Here is an 18549-nt window from a genome sequence, read left to right as displayed (position 1 = left end):
TCACTAACATGTTTGCTAAAATCTAGAGTTTACATTTTACATGCAACCCAGAAACTGGACCAGACTCACAGGACCATTCTGAAAAGCAGAGGTGAGAAGACTGTTTACTAAACACATTGAACAGAGACTGCAGAATAAATCAGCAGTGTAAATGGATGGGTAGTTTCTCTCTACATAGTCATCACAAGAATAGTAACTATCATCACCTGCAGCTGTCTTCCTCTCCCCATTTGATCTCTACAAAGATATTTGCAAGTTGGAAATCACAAAACAAGTGTGGTACTGTAGGTGAATGAACATACAGAAACATTCAACCAGAACTCATTCATGTAGTCTTTTAAGCACTCATTGTGAAAGGCAATGTATTTGGAACTAGTGCTACAAATGGCTTGTGTATAAAAAAAATTTATAGGGAATTTGATTCTATAGCAACATTCATTCTATATGCTACAGTCTGTTCATACAAACACCTCGTGCTTCATATATGACATCGATCTGGATGGTATGCCATCCATTTTTGCACGGCTGCCAGTTTATACTTCATTGTAAATCAGGAGAGAAAATTGTTTCAGAGGCTGTAATTTTTTGTCATATAAAACTGACACCTTAGTCAATAAATTTTCACAGCGTACGAAAGACTCATAATTAAAAAATGAATCCAAACAAAACAACTGTAAATTAAACAAGCAAATATGTAGCCTCTTCGTAAGGTATCTTTTAAAATTTCAACTTTATAAATAGAAATAAAGTATAATGAACAGAACATACGTGATATTCAAAAAGCAGGCATACTATTATAAAATCTTAGCAGAGTATGAGCCACATTTACAATCTTTAAAATAGTATCAGATATTGATAAACCATAGCCTATTCTATGACTTTTAGATTAAATTTCAGTTTAGTGAAGCACATTAGAAAACAATGATCACCAGGTGGCTTTTTTTCACCTCTTATCATCAACAGAACACCTAGGGAAGTATGACTGGAATATCTAGAAGGCCTGCCCACTATTAATCTAGGAAATTGCTACTAGTGAACATCTTCAGGGATAAAATTGGCCAAACTACACAGGAAACAGTCAACAGAACTTTAAGCATTAATATAAACCACGATTAATAACTTTGAGGTAGATATCCAAAACTAGCAACACGCTATTCAGAGTAGTTTGAACAAAATATATAGGAAGAAAGCAGAAAAACTTTCATTCCTTTCCTTTCCAAAAGTGACTGGAAAGAGAAAGTTATGACTTTTTTTTTTTTTTAAAATGAATTCTTAGAGCTTGGGTTCAGTTTGTGTTGCTTGTTTCAAACCCTCCAGCAAAATTAGTTATAATTAAAAAAAGAAAATAAAAACAAAAGCAACATCAGTGAGACTCACGTTTAGTGGCAGAGTTGAGAATATTCAAGACCCACATATGGAGAAAAACTACATGCTTTCATCATTAACACTGAAAAGACTCATTGTGAAAGTTCTTAATGCAGGACGAAAATTTCCTTTCTGGCATTTCTGTACATTTCCCCTGTTCCTTCCAGTGACTACCAGAAAAAGCCTAATTTCTGTTTTCTCTGTAACGTCCCATTAGTCACCAAAAGCAACAGGATCCCATCCTTAGACTTCTTTTCCTAAGACTGAATAAACTCATATCTCTGCACTTCTTACATGCCAAGCATACTATTCTCCAGTTAATTGAAAAGCATTTTACACATGTTGTATTATAGGATTTCAAGATTATACAATTTCTTGCTCAAACATATCCAACCACTTTTGCTTAACATGCGTTACAGGATTCCAACCGACTAGGCTTAGCATTGTTCACTTCTACAAAGTATTCTTCGTTCTTTTTGTGTTTTTTTTTTTTTTTTTAAGAAAACAAGCAGAAGTGTTTTCCTTTTCAAAAATGCCAGGATTTGATCTTGATTTCATTCCAGCACAAAACACAAACTAAATACTTGTATATATCACAAAAAGAGAGAAACCAGAATTAGTCACAGCCTAATGGCTGAAGACCACATTCTAACCCATTCAAAGAAATCTACATCTTACAACATACAAAATAAACCTGCTTAAAATGCTGGCAATGAGTTCTAGCCCTGACCCTATTTCAGAACCACCCTGCAACATACCCAGCTCTTCAACATGATTCTGAACATGGCAGCAGCAGTTTTCTATGAAACATCAACAACTCTCCAGCTCATTCTGAACCTGCAAATGGCCCGTTCCACTATGAATTAATTCATAAACATTGGAAACAATCTGAGCATCGAGTAACCTTACCAGCTTCTACTTTTAGTAAACGTCTTTGCTACTTTGCAAATGAAAAGAAAGCAAACCAACTCTTCTCCTCCCAGAGCACCACATGAAATAACAAACTCCAAAAATTTCCAGTTCTAGTGTTTCCATTTTCTCAAACAATTTGACTCCCCCTAAATCCACCTTCACTCAAGTTTCCCTATTAATATTTGCTTTCACAAAATAGACTATTTTCTTCTTGTGAAGCCATGTTTTGCTAAAACATCAAATTCTTATTCTTTTGAGTTATCCCACTAAAGAAAGCAGTTATATCAGCTTGAGTATCTGTCAGTTTTTACTTAACTTTCTCAGCGAGAGAAAAAAAACCACAAACCTATCACTCTATTTAATTCCTTGCCTTCTCAGAAAAAAAATACTCTCCACCATAAATTCAGCTGTATTTAGGACTGTGCATAACCCACAGTAGATTAACACTTTTTTAATAAACCCTACTGCTGTTGAATCTCATAAGGCTCTTTTTGCTGTTGTTTTTTGTTTATCTGTGTGTGTGCCTTGGTCCCTTTCCAATTTCTCCTGGCATCAAGTTTTGGTTCCATTCCATTCAGTAATGTTCATCCCATTCAGTAATTCAACAAAATCCTAAAGAACTACCTAAGGCAGGTTAATTTGATGCATACTGAAGATACAGAGAGTGCAGAGTACACATACTATTTTAGAGTAATAGTTTTCTTCAAATGCATTTTCAATTAACAGAAACCCATGTCTGTCATGGACATGGGCCTATCTATACTCACTATGTGCAGCTGCAGAAAATCTCCAAGCCCAGGGGCACTGTCAATCCGAACAAGAATGCCATCCTTCACTGTTGTGCTGAAGCCTACAGCAAGACGGTCTGTCCTTGTGCTCGGCCTGTCATTAGCTGGCCAGGTGTACAGAATGAGACCTCCACTCTTCCCAAATATATATGTGGCACCAGCTACAAAACACAAATTCAAAGAAAAAAGCATTAGTCACGCATTTCATTTATTTGCTAATATTTATTTGCTTCTGCAAGGAAGAATATAAGCAAGTATACACTAGATAAAGGGGTGAAATTAATGCCTTCTGCTGGCCAGACTACTGGCGGAACACAGAGAAGGGTCCAGGTAAAAGAAAAGCACTTATTAAAATCCTTCAATTTTGTGAAAAATGACATTATGAAGCACCTTTGATACTGGAATTGATTCCATATATGCTATAAGACACACATGAAAAGTGCTCAAGACTGACCTCTACAACTTCACACATATACTGTTCCTTCTAAAAAAATTGTAAGTTTTCCTTCATAGAGCCATGGCTCTATAATGCTAGACAGTTTTTCTGATGGAAGGAGATATGAAGGTGAAGCAGCTTTTTATCAGACAAAACATATCTCTTCCTTCCCCATTAGCCTTGCACCATTAGAATCAGTAATAAACAATGTAATTTCCTCCTTTTGCAAAGTTCAGCCTTCAGATGAGCACACACTCAAGACTCACAAACACTTCAAAGAGCAATTTAAATGTGTATGTATGTTATTCAGAACATCATCACCCTCCTACACACATCACAGCAGGGGAACTACAAACAAGCTAGCTTCCTCTTAAGGTATAAATCAGTCAAACAATTTCTTATGTATGTAACCTGAGGTAGTACATTTTATTAGTTCCTAAATAATAAAAGACAAGCCGCATTTAAGATAAAGATAAGTGAAGAGCTTATCAAGAATGAATGATTTCATTATTGCTAATATCCCAGACAATGCCATATGGGACACTGCTGTTCAGGGAAAAAAAACAAGCCACATCTATTTTAGAAGCATGGGATTTAATATGGGGATTCAAAAGGAATATTTGTAAGTTCTCCTTGAGGCTGGACTTGTCTTCAGTTGAAGACTATTCGCACACAGTGGGAGACTATCCTTTTCACAGTGCTTGTAAGACTTTTGGATATCTAGGCCACATATTTCCAGTGTTGTTTGTCTTTACAGTGAGCCTGGGAATTTGTTCCTTGACCTTATTTTTAAGGACAACACCAAGCCTCTACAAAGCCGAGTACTGTCCTCACACATTTACAAGGGCCATCTGAGCTGAGCAAGACAGACCCGCAAGTGGAGAATTATTGTTGCAGATGAGAAAGCTGAGAAGCGAAAGCATTTGGAGTTCACATTATGCCTTGTACTCAACACTCCAAGTTAGGAGAAGGATTTTATAACTCAGCAGTTACAAAATCAGCCCCTGAGCTTCTTGGAAAATATAGCTAAAATTGCTGTTCTAGACCCAAATCTATAGGCAGGACAGGAACAACGCTTTTCAATGCTTCAGCCACTTACTGCACCTCATTTTCTAAGCACTATTGCAATGGGTCACAAGTTACAAAATTGTAAGCAAAAATAACCAGCTCCCATTACTGCATTAGGGACGAAGTATCTGTAGAAAGTATAGGCAATTACTGGGCACATTTTCACATTTTCTGATCTGAGTGAAACTACAACCGATGATCTCTTTGATATCTTCCTCCCCTTCTAACGATCCCCATATACCAGCCAGCAACTTGTATCAAGCAACCCTGAACAGACTAAATGTAGTTAGATACAGAAACAGGTCAGATCATATATGGGTAACTGCTATATTTGCCTACAAAGCTGCAGCTCTGCTAAAGCCCCTTATGACCTGAATTCCAAATAAATACTACACATTAGTAGAAATAATTACTACACTCTCACTTAAGATGCTTCCTCTGGACATCCTGGCACACATTACCAAAACAGACATCAACAACTCAGCACACAGAAAGGAAATTATTTGTGAACAGCTGACCCAATGACAGAGTGAAAATAAATCCGTGTTTCCTTCCTTCTAGGTCTGTGCATACCCACCAGAACATGCCCTCAGTAAATTCAAACAAATGTGTCTAAAATCAGGGTTAGATAGGGAATTTCAGTCATAATTCTGAATTAACTGAAGAGCACACTGGCGTTTTGGAACCTTGCACATGTATCATTTAGGTTTCAGAAAAATTAATTTTACAGACTGAACTGTATCTTCTCATTCAGCTTTGATTCCAAGATGAAGGGTGTGCAACTATTGCAAGATATGTAGAAAGGGGGTTTGCCTGTTTGTTTAAAGGCCTTCCTGACTGTGTCTTGGTTAGAGAGATAGTTGGAGATTACTGGGTATTGCATTACCTAGGTCTTCCCCCCATGCACAGGTATATCAATAGCCCACTGTAAACTAAGTTACAAATATCCTCCTTCAGGTTATCAGTTAGAACAGACTAAAACTAAGGCATACTAACATTTTAAGCAAAACAAGATGTGTTTCCTCATTGTTGATGGCTTCATATATTAAAACCCACTTTTCTAAATTATTCTCACTGGAACCGCAAGCTTTTCTGTTTCTCTTTGTACAAGTTACCAGGCCCTTCAGCAGCAAAGACAAGCTTGGAAGAGAGTTCTAAACTGCTTATGAAGACAAATGATTTCTTTGCCTCTCTAAGAGCCATTTGGCTGCAGGTAGAGCATATCAATGCTTCTATGAACACCAATTAGAATAAATTATATCTTCATAGGCCTGTCATGGGACTTAACGGCTTAACAACTTATCAGAGCTGATTTTCTCCTCACAGAACATGATTTTACTTCTAGGCCTAACCTGAAGATACTCAGTACTTTGGTATTGTGCACAAAGATCATTCACATGCAACAACCAGAGCAGCATAGCCCAAACAAATGTGGTAACAGAAGCCTGGTGGCCACCAGCTGTTTCCTTCTTGTGCAGCTCAGAATTATCTGCATAATGACATATGGCCACTTGCTTTACCTCTGTGTAGCTTGATTCAGAAAAATCAATACAATATACAATAATTTATTGGTTATATCGACATCCTTTCCCTTCCCCACCTTTTCAAGGGTATACAGGATACCCATTGCCTTGTTTGGGAAGAGATGGCATATTAACATTACCCCAATACTGGTTTTCCCCAGAGTATGAATAAAAGTTTAGTCTAGTCTGAAAACCCAAGGTACAAACATCAAGCAAAAGTGGAAGAGGAAGTATAACAAGAGCTACTACCACACTGTGATCGCTTTAAAAACACCACCAAAAAAAAAAAAAAAACAAACACAACAACCAAAACCAACCCAAAAACATTAAAAAACCCCGAACAACCAAAACAAAAACAAAAACACAAACAAGAAACACCCTACACCCCACAATGCATTGAAAAGCTTCTATTTGACTGCAGCAATCATTAGGTTGCAGAGTTTGAAACTCCAAGAGAATCAAACAAGACAAACAGTAGAATTACAAACCTGGACTTCAGGAAAGGGTATTTCAGCTTCACCAGAACTTGACAAGGCCTGAACAACTCTATCTGGTTGGCCTTGCTTTAAGGTTGGACTAATTTACCTCTAGTGGTCCCTTCTGATGTTAAATACATAACTATTTCCTTGTGGTACTGCAAAGAATCATAGACTAAAGTGAAGAACTTGGTTAAAGAAAATATCTGATGAACTGAAAGCCTGTTTAGCTTGAGATCCTGTTATTGCACGTAAGCTTTGTTACAGACTTCTTTATTACACAAGAGCAGTTGTTTTTTTTCAAAGACACTTTCTATTCAAGACGGACAATGGATAATACGCTGCTAATGAGCAGCCACTTGCTATTTAATTTTTCCTTGTTGTTCACGGTTTAGTTATGTATCTCTTTTTATAAATGCAACACCAACTGTGCCCTGAAAACAGAAAAGTCTGATGGGAAGATTAATTTCATTGACTGATTATTACAGCAACTTCAACTACGCAACACTGACTTCAACCTGCACTGTGGAGAGAAAAAAAAATTATCAAAGGCGAGTGCACAAGATTATTTCCCTAGTCAGCTGAGAGCAATCCCACTTCTCACAGTGCCCTGGGCCAGATATACTCTACTGACATGTAAGAGCAAATGGGAACGCAATATGTGCAGCTACACAACTGGGACGCTGTGCGCTGAACTTGGTAAGTATTGGGAGCTCACAGGAATGAAGAGGTAGTCAGGGAACACTCCCTACAGACTTAAGCTACTAGAATGCCATTACATGGTTAGAATACAAAAAGCTCATAAACTCAGAAACTGCTAGTTTGGCAGAGTGGCAGCTGACTTCACCCAGAAATTACTTAACTTTTAACTCCAACTTTGGTGTTTACAGATTTAAACATCAGAGAGATGGCTATGTTGCAATACACATGGCAATGCTGTTATTTAAATTCTGAATATCTAGTTTAAGCAAATTGTGTATTTAGTAGCTATATTCATCCACAATGCTGTTAGATTACCCAGTTTCAGTCAAAACAAAACAGTTTGAGGCAATACACTTCACGGAAAATTCCTAACGGAAAGGTTATAAGCAATATTATAAGCCACAGTAAATAAAGCCTCCCAGTGAGTTGTGCTAAGAAACATTTAGTTAAAGTTAGAACCTCTGCCTCTACTTTTAAATCAGTTATCACTGTTTCCTCATCATTGCCCAAAGACTTCAAAAACCTGTCTTAAGGAAGAGTCTCCTTCAATCAACACAGTACACAGCAGCAACTATATCCTGCCTAAAATTAATTCTGTAAAGCAGTAGAAAACAAGTCTGTCACATCTGCAGAAGTTATAACTTCTTTTGTGCCTTAGCATCCTGTGAATTTCCCCACATTAAGCACTCTATTGCAAATTCTCTATTTACATCTACTAAGCCATCAACAGCCCCTTTTGCCTCAGCTACAGCACAGCATACATACTCATTTCCCTGTTGCAGGAAAATGCAGCACCTGACAGGTATTCCAACAATGTTGATTCACTGGGTTAACTACAGCAACTGCAAGCATCCTGGTATATAAGTACAAGTTTAACATCCTATGAATGCTACAGTTCAGGTTTTCACAATTGAAAAGTACCTTTAACATGAAAATAATGAGAAACCCAGGCCAACTGAATAGCTATAATAATCACTTGAGTTAACACCAAAATCTATGACCATGGTCTTGCACTTTTTCGTGACAGCACTGTCACAGGCAAAACAGCCTCAACTGAGATAATCTTGCTTAATTGGTTTTACTGAAAGTTAGCATAAACTTTTAATTACCAATTCAGGCACTGGGAGACAAAGACAACAATTAACAGGCACTTTGGGGAAGTTCCTTTCAGCTCCAGTCCACCAAATCTCCTTCCCCTTTCTAGTCCTCTGTCCCTCTGGGCTCTAGTGAGACAACAGGCAGTGCAGCAGGTCGTGGTCAGTGAACAGAGGTTTCTTTCTACCATTCCTTGATTCTTATTTACCTTATGTGCTCCAGCATGGGCTATCCATGAGCTACAGCCCCTCAGGGGTGTCCCTGCTGCTGTGCAGGTACCTCTACTGGCCCCAGTTCCTAGTCCCTCAGGGGTGTCCCTTGTGCTGGATGGGTCCCTTCCCAAGTCCCAGTCCCTCACTTCTGTGCAGGTCTCTCCTCAGGCCACAACCCCTCAAGGGTGTCCTTGCTCTGACACAGGTCACCTGTCAGTAGCTACTGCCCTTTCTTAAACAGCAGCACCATGTGCTGCTCTGACAGGTTGAAGTTCTGGCACATGGTGTGTTGTTTTCATCCATGCCAGAGCTGGCTGCGACCACACAGGGAGGATCACAGCCTCCTCCTATGTTGGGTGCTCTGCAGCCGTGACCCAGTGCAAACAAACATGCTGATTGTGGTGGTAATTTGCCAAAACACAAGAGGCATGTAGACTTCATAACACCTTCTTACCTAAAGTAACATGCAAGACGAGGCATATACCTTTCTTTCAACTATTATGTCTTTATTGTCTTGTACAGAATTCCCAAAAGTATAGGTATTGTTTCCTTTTTGTAAAAGGACTGGAAACTCTGTTTTACATTACCCAGAGAAGAAATGGAAGACACATTTTTTAAAGTCAAAGACTTTTAAGTATACAAATAAAAGAACCTTGCTGCATTTTCCCCACCCATTGCTTGTTTTTCTTGGACTTCTCATCCCCACTCCCATTTTGTGCCTACTTTAAGGTCTTACTATATTTTCTGCTTAGTCCAGTATTTCTGATGTGTCTCTCGGGCTATTTCATATTCTGGTGTGAAGGTTCTATCATGTTTATTAATAATCATAACCTTCTGCTCTCTAACAAGAAGCTATCAGCTCAACTACAGGAAAATTTGTGATGATAGCATTTTGCTCTTTCTTGGCTGGGAACTGAAATTTAGGTTGTTTTCAAGAAGCAATATTGTCAAAGGATGGAATCAGTAACACATTGTACATGACCAGAGGTTACATCAGCAAAACAAGACCAAATTCACATCAGGAAGGAAACCTTGGTAGCAGCTGTAATGAGCAGCCCTTTAACCTGTTATAAAAGGGGTAATTAAATAATGGACACCTGATAGTTTATGCAGACATTAAAAAATTCCCACAAAGTCTCAGTAAGAAAAGCTGAAAGTTTTGACAAAGTCACAGAAATAAGAGAAAGTAAGTAATGGTGACCCTTACCTAGTACGTGGACAGTATATTTCAGGCAATTCATTTACTATTTCCATCACTACAAAAGCCACTAGTAAAGGAATGCAGACTAGAATACTGGCATGAAAGCAAGTGAGAAGAGATCAGGGATACATCTGCAGAAATTCAGCAAGGAGATGACATTTACTGCAGCAGGAAGCATCATTATTTGGTCCCATAATGAAAAAGCAGTTCCCAAAATCATGGTATATATATAAAGCTATTCTGCCCTAACAAGTGGAGACAAAGCAACAACGAAGAGCTGGTAAAACCAATTTGTGTTCTAATAGAAAACTGATAAAATAGATTGGAGGTTTTGTCTGAAGTCTGATCAGATTAATCTGATTGTTCCCCCAAATTACGGTATCTTCCATATGTTCACAAATGGAGGTTAACTGCCTAACTGAGCACCCAGTTTCCAGTCGCGGAAACAATAGTGGCATAGTTCCTCAGGCCTTAACTTGGTCAGACAGTTGCACCTCTTATTTATTTATGCTTGCTACATTATTGAGGAAAAGTGAGCCATGCTTTGAGCACCAGCTCTAAGGGGGAGTTTAAGTAAGCAATACATATTGCACAAACGAGAAAGAGCACCAGAACTTTCAAATGGCTTCTGACTACTTATTGCTCCCCAAAAGCTTATCACATTGCAACACAGAGAATAAACCATCAATTAATACGTATACAATGCCAAAAGGACATGCATTGTCTAAGTAAAAAATGAAGATTCTGACAGCTGTTCTTCCAGCTTAACTCCTTCTGACTATGTGTACTGTGCAACTCCAAATTTTCCTTAAATAAATTTCTTAGGAGTGAAAATACTGAAAGAGTGTCAAAAGACTATTTTGAGGACAGTCAAAGAAATGCAACAGTGTCCATATGCACTTACAATAGTGGTGAAAATAGGTACAGTTTTTACCTAGTTTCACAATATAGTCCCAAAGAGCATGGATGATTTATCTGATTCTTCATTACTTGAAATCACTTGAATTAGGTCAACTGTAGGTGTGCTGCAACATTTATGTTGTCTAGAGATGACCTAACAGGTGTTTCCTGTTTCCAGCCTTTGTGATTTTATTTATTTTAAATTACTTCTGTAGGTATTGTACCACAGAAACATACTAAATGCACTGCATATACCTTCTTTGCCTTGCTGTTACATAAAATGTATAACAACATTTCCAGCTACCATTATCTAACGGATTAAGAATGGAAAGGAAAAAAAGAGATCAAGAGAGAAGTGATCTGACTGAATTCAAAATTAATAAATGGTTTTAGGATTAAAAGAAATAAATGAACATCACTAGTACCAAGTAGCATGTCAGCCCCATTCCTTCTGGCCTTCCATATTTACCAAGCCATCTGTCTTGAGAACAGCTATCCTTCCTTCTCCAATTATAAGCTGTCATCCAGTTGCCCTCAATCTTAAACTTCAACTATGTTCTTTTCCTAATCTGTTACTCCTCTTCTTCCTATATCACTTCACATTACACTAAACAAAAAAAAAATTCTTAGACGAATGAATGAGAGCTTGGGAGGAAAAAAAACCACAAACCCTAGACATCTATGCCTCCCTCCTCCTCACCCCCCCTTCAAGCATATACACCAGTGTTCTTGCAGTATATGGAATGATCTGCAGTATCAGGATATCCCAGGGACACCTTTGAGTTACTGTCATTCAATCACTCACATAAAGAAATGTGAACCTATTCAAAACTGAGTATCATCAATCAGAATGAAAAGTTTTACTCCTCCATTCTCCTAAAGGCCATCCCTGTCACTTGTACATCCCTGTGCCCTGGTTGCTGTACTTTCCACACCCTGAGTTTAAAAGGCCTATTAATACAAACACCTGCTTCATCAAAAAAAGAGGGGTGGGGGGGGCGGACTTTGTTAAAAAGGGTTACAGAGGGTCTAATTGCCATCTGGCTCACTTGATTGTTCCATCACAGGATCCCTCCTAGGAGGAAAAAAGACAGACCTGATACTTGTTATGACATGACAGCTGAAACATCCTTTTATTTATTAAGAGCTTTAAATTGCCTAAGAAAGAAGAAAAAGCCCTGAAAAATGCAAAGCTTCCAGTCTAATCCTCAAAAAACCCTCCCAAGCTTCTGTGCTTAAAATGAGTTTTCATGAACTAACTCTTTTTCCTTTCAGGGTGTTCACTCTTCCCTTGACAAACCCTCTAAGGCCCAGATTGAACACCACAGTCATCTCGCATCTCAAAAAGCAGACATTTTTTTTGACATGAAACTGAAATTTCTTTCCCACTTTAAAACATGAAGGAGCTTCTTCTATACAGAAAAGAGAAGTCATAACATCTCGAAGACTAACATAAAATGGAAGCAGCAATTTGGATGATGCCTGCTTTCTGTTTTTGTCTTTTTAATGACAGCAAATTAATACAAGTCACTTTCCTCACAGTATGTGTGCGTCAGCCAACAATTGGATCAGACAGTATGCTACTTCTTATTAGTTACACTGCATTAAGAAGATTGGTAGAGGAAAATGGAGACAGCAAGGGAGTGTCCCTAGAACTACGAGAAGGTCCAAGGTAGTTTATGCTTGAACTACAGATTTCCCTAAATCTGGAGTGCTGGGAAGATTGAATTTTTTCCCAAATCTGAATTTGCCACATGGCATATGGTGGGGATGTTTATCATCTCAGAAAGAATTTAGGGATTAGCTACTGACTAAAATGGACCTAAGATGATGTGAAAGGCTGAGCTGAAATCAAAACGCACCATCCATTGTCTCAAGGGTTGCTGTGAGGAGCTGAGGTCCATTGTCTCAAACCTTGATGTCTATTATCTCAAGGATTGCTGAAAGGCGTGCAGTTGAAGAGCAAGACCAGCAAAACCGGATGCACATGACTAACCAGGAACGTGCAGTACATGACATTAAGAACAGAAGTACTTCCTCCTAGCACATAATAAAATGGGACAAAAGTAATCACTGGGGTGGCCACCCACCACTGAAGATGACTATGGACCCTCAGGAAGCCACTGGATTAATGTCTGTGGCTATCTCTCTGCACTCCAAATTGCTTAATTTCTATATTTTTTTCTGATCTGTCCTATGGCGGTAATAATAATATTTTTAATAATAATTATCTTTTTATAATAAACTGATCAACTGCAGTACTTGCCCTCATTTGCATATTAATTTCACTCTGGGGATCATGAACAAAATATTTCCGACACTAGGTTTTATCCAGTTGGACCATGACAGATGACCATAGGCATATCAAGATAAACATAACAGACTGCAACTAGGAATATGTTTCAGTAATATCTTCATTTACATTACAACAACATAATTGGTTAGACAAGAATCTGGCTAGTTCCCTATCATGTCTTCACGAGTGATCCTAAGTGGACATCCAGGGAAAACTATCTGTATTTCCTTAAGGTACACCCCCAGACTATGAGCCTTTTCAGCAATTCACTCAGTTTCATGTGGCTTGTTTATACAGTAATCCCAAAAAGATCTATTTCCAAGTACTTAGCCAGTCTCTCCTTGCATATATTTAGAAGTTTTGCATGCACAACAATGACTTACAAACCTTTAGCAATGACTCACAAATCTGCAGTGATGTAGGAAAGGTAAAAAGTAGCCAGCTGTGACCCCATCAGGAAAAGCAGCCTACAGAATTCTGTACTCTATTAACAGGACCATAGCCTGTAGATGAAGTGATTATTTCCCTTTATTTAGTTCTTTTTAGACTGCATCTAGAATAACGCATCTAGCTTTGAACTAACAAACTGAAGCAAATTCAGTGAAGGGCTATGAAGACACTCGGGTAACTGAAATACCTGCCTTGTGAGAAAAGGCCAAAGGATTCAGGCTTATTCAGCCTGAAGATGACACAACTTAAAGGGACCTAAGGGCAGTCTCACAGCACCTGCAAAGAGGTTATTGAGAAGACAAAGGCAGGCTCTTCACAGTGGTGTGCAGCTGGAGAACAGGATGCAATAGACATAACCTGAAGTGAGTTGATAGAAGGAAAAGGTTTCCCCTTCATAAGGACAGTCTCCTTAGGCAGTCAAACAGATTGCCCAAGTTGATTCTCGAGTCTGTGTGTGGAGGTTTTCAAGATCTGACTATATAAAACTACAAACCCACAGATGACCCTGCTCTAGGCAGAGGTTTGGACTAGACACTTCCTGAGGTTTTCTCCAGCCCAAGTGAAGAAACACCATTTTGTTTTGTGTGTGTGAAGCATCACCTTTTTCATACTTGCTCTTGCTAAACAGCGTATGTGTTCCCTAGTTCTTGTACTGGAAGACATAGTAATTTGCCCCCACATCTATCCGCTTAGTGTCAAACTTGCCCTCAAACAGCACCTTCAGCCCTTAAAGTCATCCCGTTCAGTAAAGAGATCTGTTGTGTCATCAAATTCAGCTCCTGCAGCTTTAGGCAGCCAGATGACAGATGTCAATCTAGAAAAGGCCCACAAGGACAATTCCTCCAAGTCTTTGTTTTGTTTTACATTCTACAGAACATTAAAAGCATCCTACAATAAAAACCCCATGCTGCATGCAACAAATACAGAATTTCCATTACAGGAAGACAAAAGGGTTAGAACCACTATGCATCAGAGTAAGAGATCAAAAGAAGCTACAAACATTCCAACTGAAATACAAAATTTGCTGTGTAGAAATCCCCAGAAAAATGTGCCCAACTACTGTGACCCTTGCAGGACATGTTTACTGAAGTTGAAGTTAACCACCACCTGGAAAGAGACTTCATTAGGTACAACTGTGACTAAATTTAGTAAAGCTAGATGGAAGTATTTCTTAGTTGCATTCTGCTGCCAAAAAAAGAATTGGAATCTGGGTGCAATTTCTCATTTATTGGTACTTCCTGAAAAAAAGAGCACATAGAGAGGATGTCCTTGGAGAAGCCCAGAAGGCAGCATGCCAGAGGAGCTGAATACAGAAACTAGTGCTCACAATCAGAAGCACAGCAGGAATCACAGCTTATTTGGGGCTTGGAAGAAGAACAGGGATATTAGTTCACTACAATTTTGCAGAATCTGAATGGTAACAAAATGGCTTAGATACGGCTCAGGATGGACGGAGACCAAATTGCATAACATCTTGTATGGCCCGTTTGCAGACAAGGTTCTGTTTCTGTTAAATGTAGGTAATGCTTTATTCTTCCTTACATACCTGTCCTCATAGTATCATTTCCCTAAGGAAATGACACATTTCCTTAGTCATAGGTACTAAACAGAAAAGAGAGTTTACATTTATGGTCTTCACTGCAGGAGATCAACCCCAAATTTTCAGGCTTGAATGCTAAAAAGATTTGAGCCAGAAATATTCGTTTTTAGTCATCAGAGCCCCAGAAGGCAAGAGTTTCTTCAAATCTAACATGCTAAAATCAGCAGTAGAGTTGGGAATAGGGAGCAGATTTTCAGAGACCTAAACTTTTGCTGGCAATTAGCATTTCAGCAGCATGCTTTTGAAATAAACTTCTTGACCTGTCACCACTTGCTATGCTTTGTTTCACACCAGAGCAGTCTCAGAGTACACAAGATTGACTCCTTTCAAATAAAACTAAACCAGCAGATGCAATCCAGCTGTTAACAAGTGGACTGGACTATAGGACCAGACAAGAGCTAGTTCACAGTAAAACTTCAGAAGTAAAATGCCTACAGTACGTTCCAAGTACCAAGGATCTCAGGTCCTTGGTACTAAACTTCATTCTGGAAACCCACTCTCATGCTACTATTGTAGACACAGCCTAGTGTTCTAGGACTAAATGGGGCTGGTTCAGTCTAGCAAGGAAACAAAATCAGAGTTCTGAGCTTTTTACCATCACCTCAGATAAGATGCTGTCTTTCAAAACTACTTGAAGGCCAGTGATGAGAAGAAATACATTTATAGAAACTCACCATTCCCACGGCTCTCTAACCTTCCTCAAGGTCACACAGTAGGAGTGTAAAACCAGAAAGTATCCAAAGCTCAAAAACCAGTAACACAGCATGAACTGTTATGTAAGCCATACACTTTCTTGGTATTGCCTCCTCTTCTTGGCCCCATGAAAGGACACTGACCATTAGGAGAGGTGGACATACGTAAGAGTTATACAGGCAATCTGTTAAAACGTACCATGCCAGAGAAAAAGACAAGCATAATGGTTGTTTAATCATTCTCTCCATGAAGTGCCAATTCTTCAGTCTCTTATGACATTCATGAATGATGCAGAGGGCTGGCATGATGAATGCAGAGCAATTCCGACTGACAGATACTTTCAGGGAATTTATTTCCTTCTCACATTCCCAGGACAAAAGAGCTCTTGAGCTGAGTTATCATTTATACCATGAGAGGATTTACAGTCTTGCCAGCAACTCCTTTTACCTTACTCTATAAAGCGTTTATTTTGATATACTGATTGTGATCATTCAAGAACAACTGTATCTGAAGAAAGTCAGCAGGGGAGAGAAAAAGCAGAGTGGCTCTGAATAACTTGCTCACCTTGACCTGGGCCAGTTTGCTTTGTCTTTGGTATCAGTTTTTTCCCAGCATCCTCTGCTATCCCCATTACAAATGTAGTAACACTCAAGGGAGACATCTCATCTCCCTTGCCTGGTTATCCTTCTTTCAAGACAAAAGATGAAATTTAGCCAGAAAAACCACCCACCAGTCTTTTATCATATCACTAGAAAGTGCCTCAGCATCACAGTTTTTACACTGTACTGAAATAGCCTCCATTTTACAGCTACATGCAGTAATGGATCCTGCCATGAGATTCAATGGCAAAACTGAACTTTCAGAAGAGCAGGGTAACACAGGCACACAGCACAGCAGCCTCAACAGTAGTGACTGAATAAGATATTCCTATTACCGTGTTTCCTGAGAAGTTCAGCAGTTACAATCTAGACTAAAACACATCATCTTCTGAAGCCTTGAGTCTGTGGCCTTCAGTTGCACAGAGCAATCACATACGTCACACAAGCAAGGATAACGAAGGGGCTTGGGCTGATCACATTGATCTAATGATGGCAGCAATTTCCCTATGTTTCATATTAAAAGTACTAGGTGACTTTGGGCAAAAAAGTTTCTATGAATATTACAGATAATGTCCATAATATCCTCATAGAGAAGGCTACTTACTGTCTTTTCTTAACACACCTTAAATTTTGCTTTAGTGCTGCATTTTTACACCTGTATGTAGTATATGATCCTAAATGCCCTGACATTTCCTATTCTTGAAGAGGACCCATACAAACTAAGAGGAGGAATTTAAGTTGCTTGCCTTAGAAAAGAATCTATCATTATATTAAAAGGTAATGTGCCACATCACCACAGTGCTAAGGTAGATCAGTGACAGGTGCTACCCAACCACCTATCTAGACATGGAGAAGGGACTTCCTGGAGCAGTGAGTGAACCATACAGTATTTAATGGGTATTGCTAAGAAGTTTTAGGGAGAGAAGTTAAATTAATAAGGCTGAAGAAACAGCTAAAAATGGGTCAGCCATGTCCTCTTAACCTCATCTCCTACTCCCACTGAGGAACTTTAATTAAAATTGGTAAAGATTTCCTTCACTCATATTTCAAGTATATATTATCTCCACCTCACAAGCACTGAAGCTCAGTATTTTAGTTTCAGTTTCTACTGCTTTCTTGTGAATTGCCATCTGAGGTCCCAATAAAGCATTCAATTACTAAATCACTTATTTGGGAGACAACACAGGGAAGAGTTCTCTCTTGAGTACACATCCCATGGTAAAGGAGAAAAAAACTTCTCTCAAATAAGCTGGAAAAATAAATCCCACTCCATTTTTCTTTTTTCCCCACTCCTGTGCTGTAAATGCAAACTATTGATTTACCTCTAGCTCTTTCATGCCATTCACATGCTTCAATAATACAGAGGATTTGTTCTTCATCCTTTCATCTCCAGGCCTGGAATACCTCTTAAACCCTACGTTAAGGGTCACTCATTCTTGCTCAGACTGAAGCACTTTCATCCTACAGAGCGCTACAGGTTACAGCTGGAGGCATCCAAGTAGCATATAATCATTTACCTCCTAACTTCTTTGGAAGGTGAGAAAGATGAAATTTTTATAAACGCTAGTTTTTCAAACTTTTGATCATGAATGTTTAGAAACATCATTCTGAATGCCATATAACAAGAATAATATAACAAGATATGGATACAAAGTAATTTTCAGTGACTGCACCTTGCACTGAAGTTGAACTGAAGACACTAAATAATGCTGCGCCAACAGAAACTAGAGAAACATAGAATAGAATCACAGCATCATAGAATAGAAACATAGCATCATAAAATAGTTAGGGTTGGAAAGCACCTTAAGATCATCTAGTTCCAACCCCCCTGCCATGGGCAGGGACACCTTGCTCTAAACCATATCACCCAAGGCTCTGTCTAACCTGGCCTTGAACACTGCCAAGGATGGAGCATTCACAACTTCCTTGGGCAACCCATTCCAGTGCCTCACCACCCTAACAGGAAAGAATTTCCTCCTTATACCCAATTTAAACTTCCCCTGTTTAACACATTACCCCTTGTCCTATCACTACAGTCCCTAATGAAGAGTCCATCCCCAGCATCCCTATAGGCCCCCTTCAGGTACTGGAAGGCTGCTATGAGGTCTCCATGCAGCCTTGTCATCTCCAGGCTGAACAGCCCCGGCTTTCTCAGCCTGTCTTCATACAGGAGGTGCTCTAGTCCCCTGATCATCCTTGTGGGCCTCCTCTGGACTTGTTCCAACAGTTCCAT

The 18549-nt window shown here is 39.0% G+C and overlaps 1 protein-coding gene across 31 annotated transcripts in view; it reads right to left on the bottom strand.

Moving 5' to 3' along the window:
• Window positions 1-18549, bottom strand: part of NRXN3 (neurexin 3) — a 1029877-nt gene that overhangs the window by 252289 nt on the left and 759039 nt on the right. For all 31 annotated transcript variants that reach the window (XR_009727556.1, XR_009727557.1, XM_061367479.1 and 28 more), the window contains one exon: window positions 3045-3226. Coding sequence is in view for 29 of the 31 variants with exons in the window: in XM_061367479.1 (XP_061223463.1) it covers window positions 3045-3226 (182 nt within the window). In the remaining 2 variants the exon portion in view is untranslated. The remainder of the gene's footprint in view (window positions 1-3044; window positions 3227-18549) is intronic.

Source organism: Neopsephotus bourkii, unplaced genomic scaffold, assembly GCF_033783945.1.
Source record: "Neopsephotus bourkii isolate Nb327-2 ecotype Australia unplaced genomic scaffold, CSIRO-AGI_Nbou_v1 NB_1376, whole genome shotgun sequence".
Taxonomy (NCBI): Eukaryota; Metazoa; Chordata; class Aves; order Psittaciformes; family Psittacidae; genus Neopsephotus; species Neopsephotus bourkii.
The sequence above is the reverse complement of the archived record's forward strand: the minus strand, read 5'-3'. Positions and strand labels throughout refer to the sequence as shown.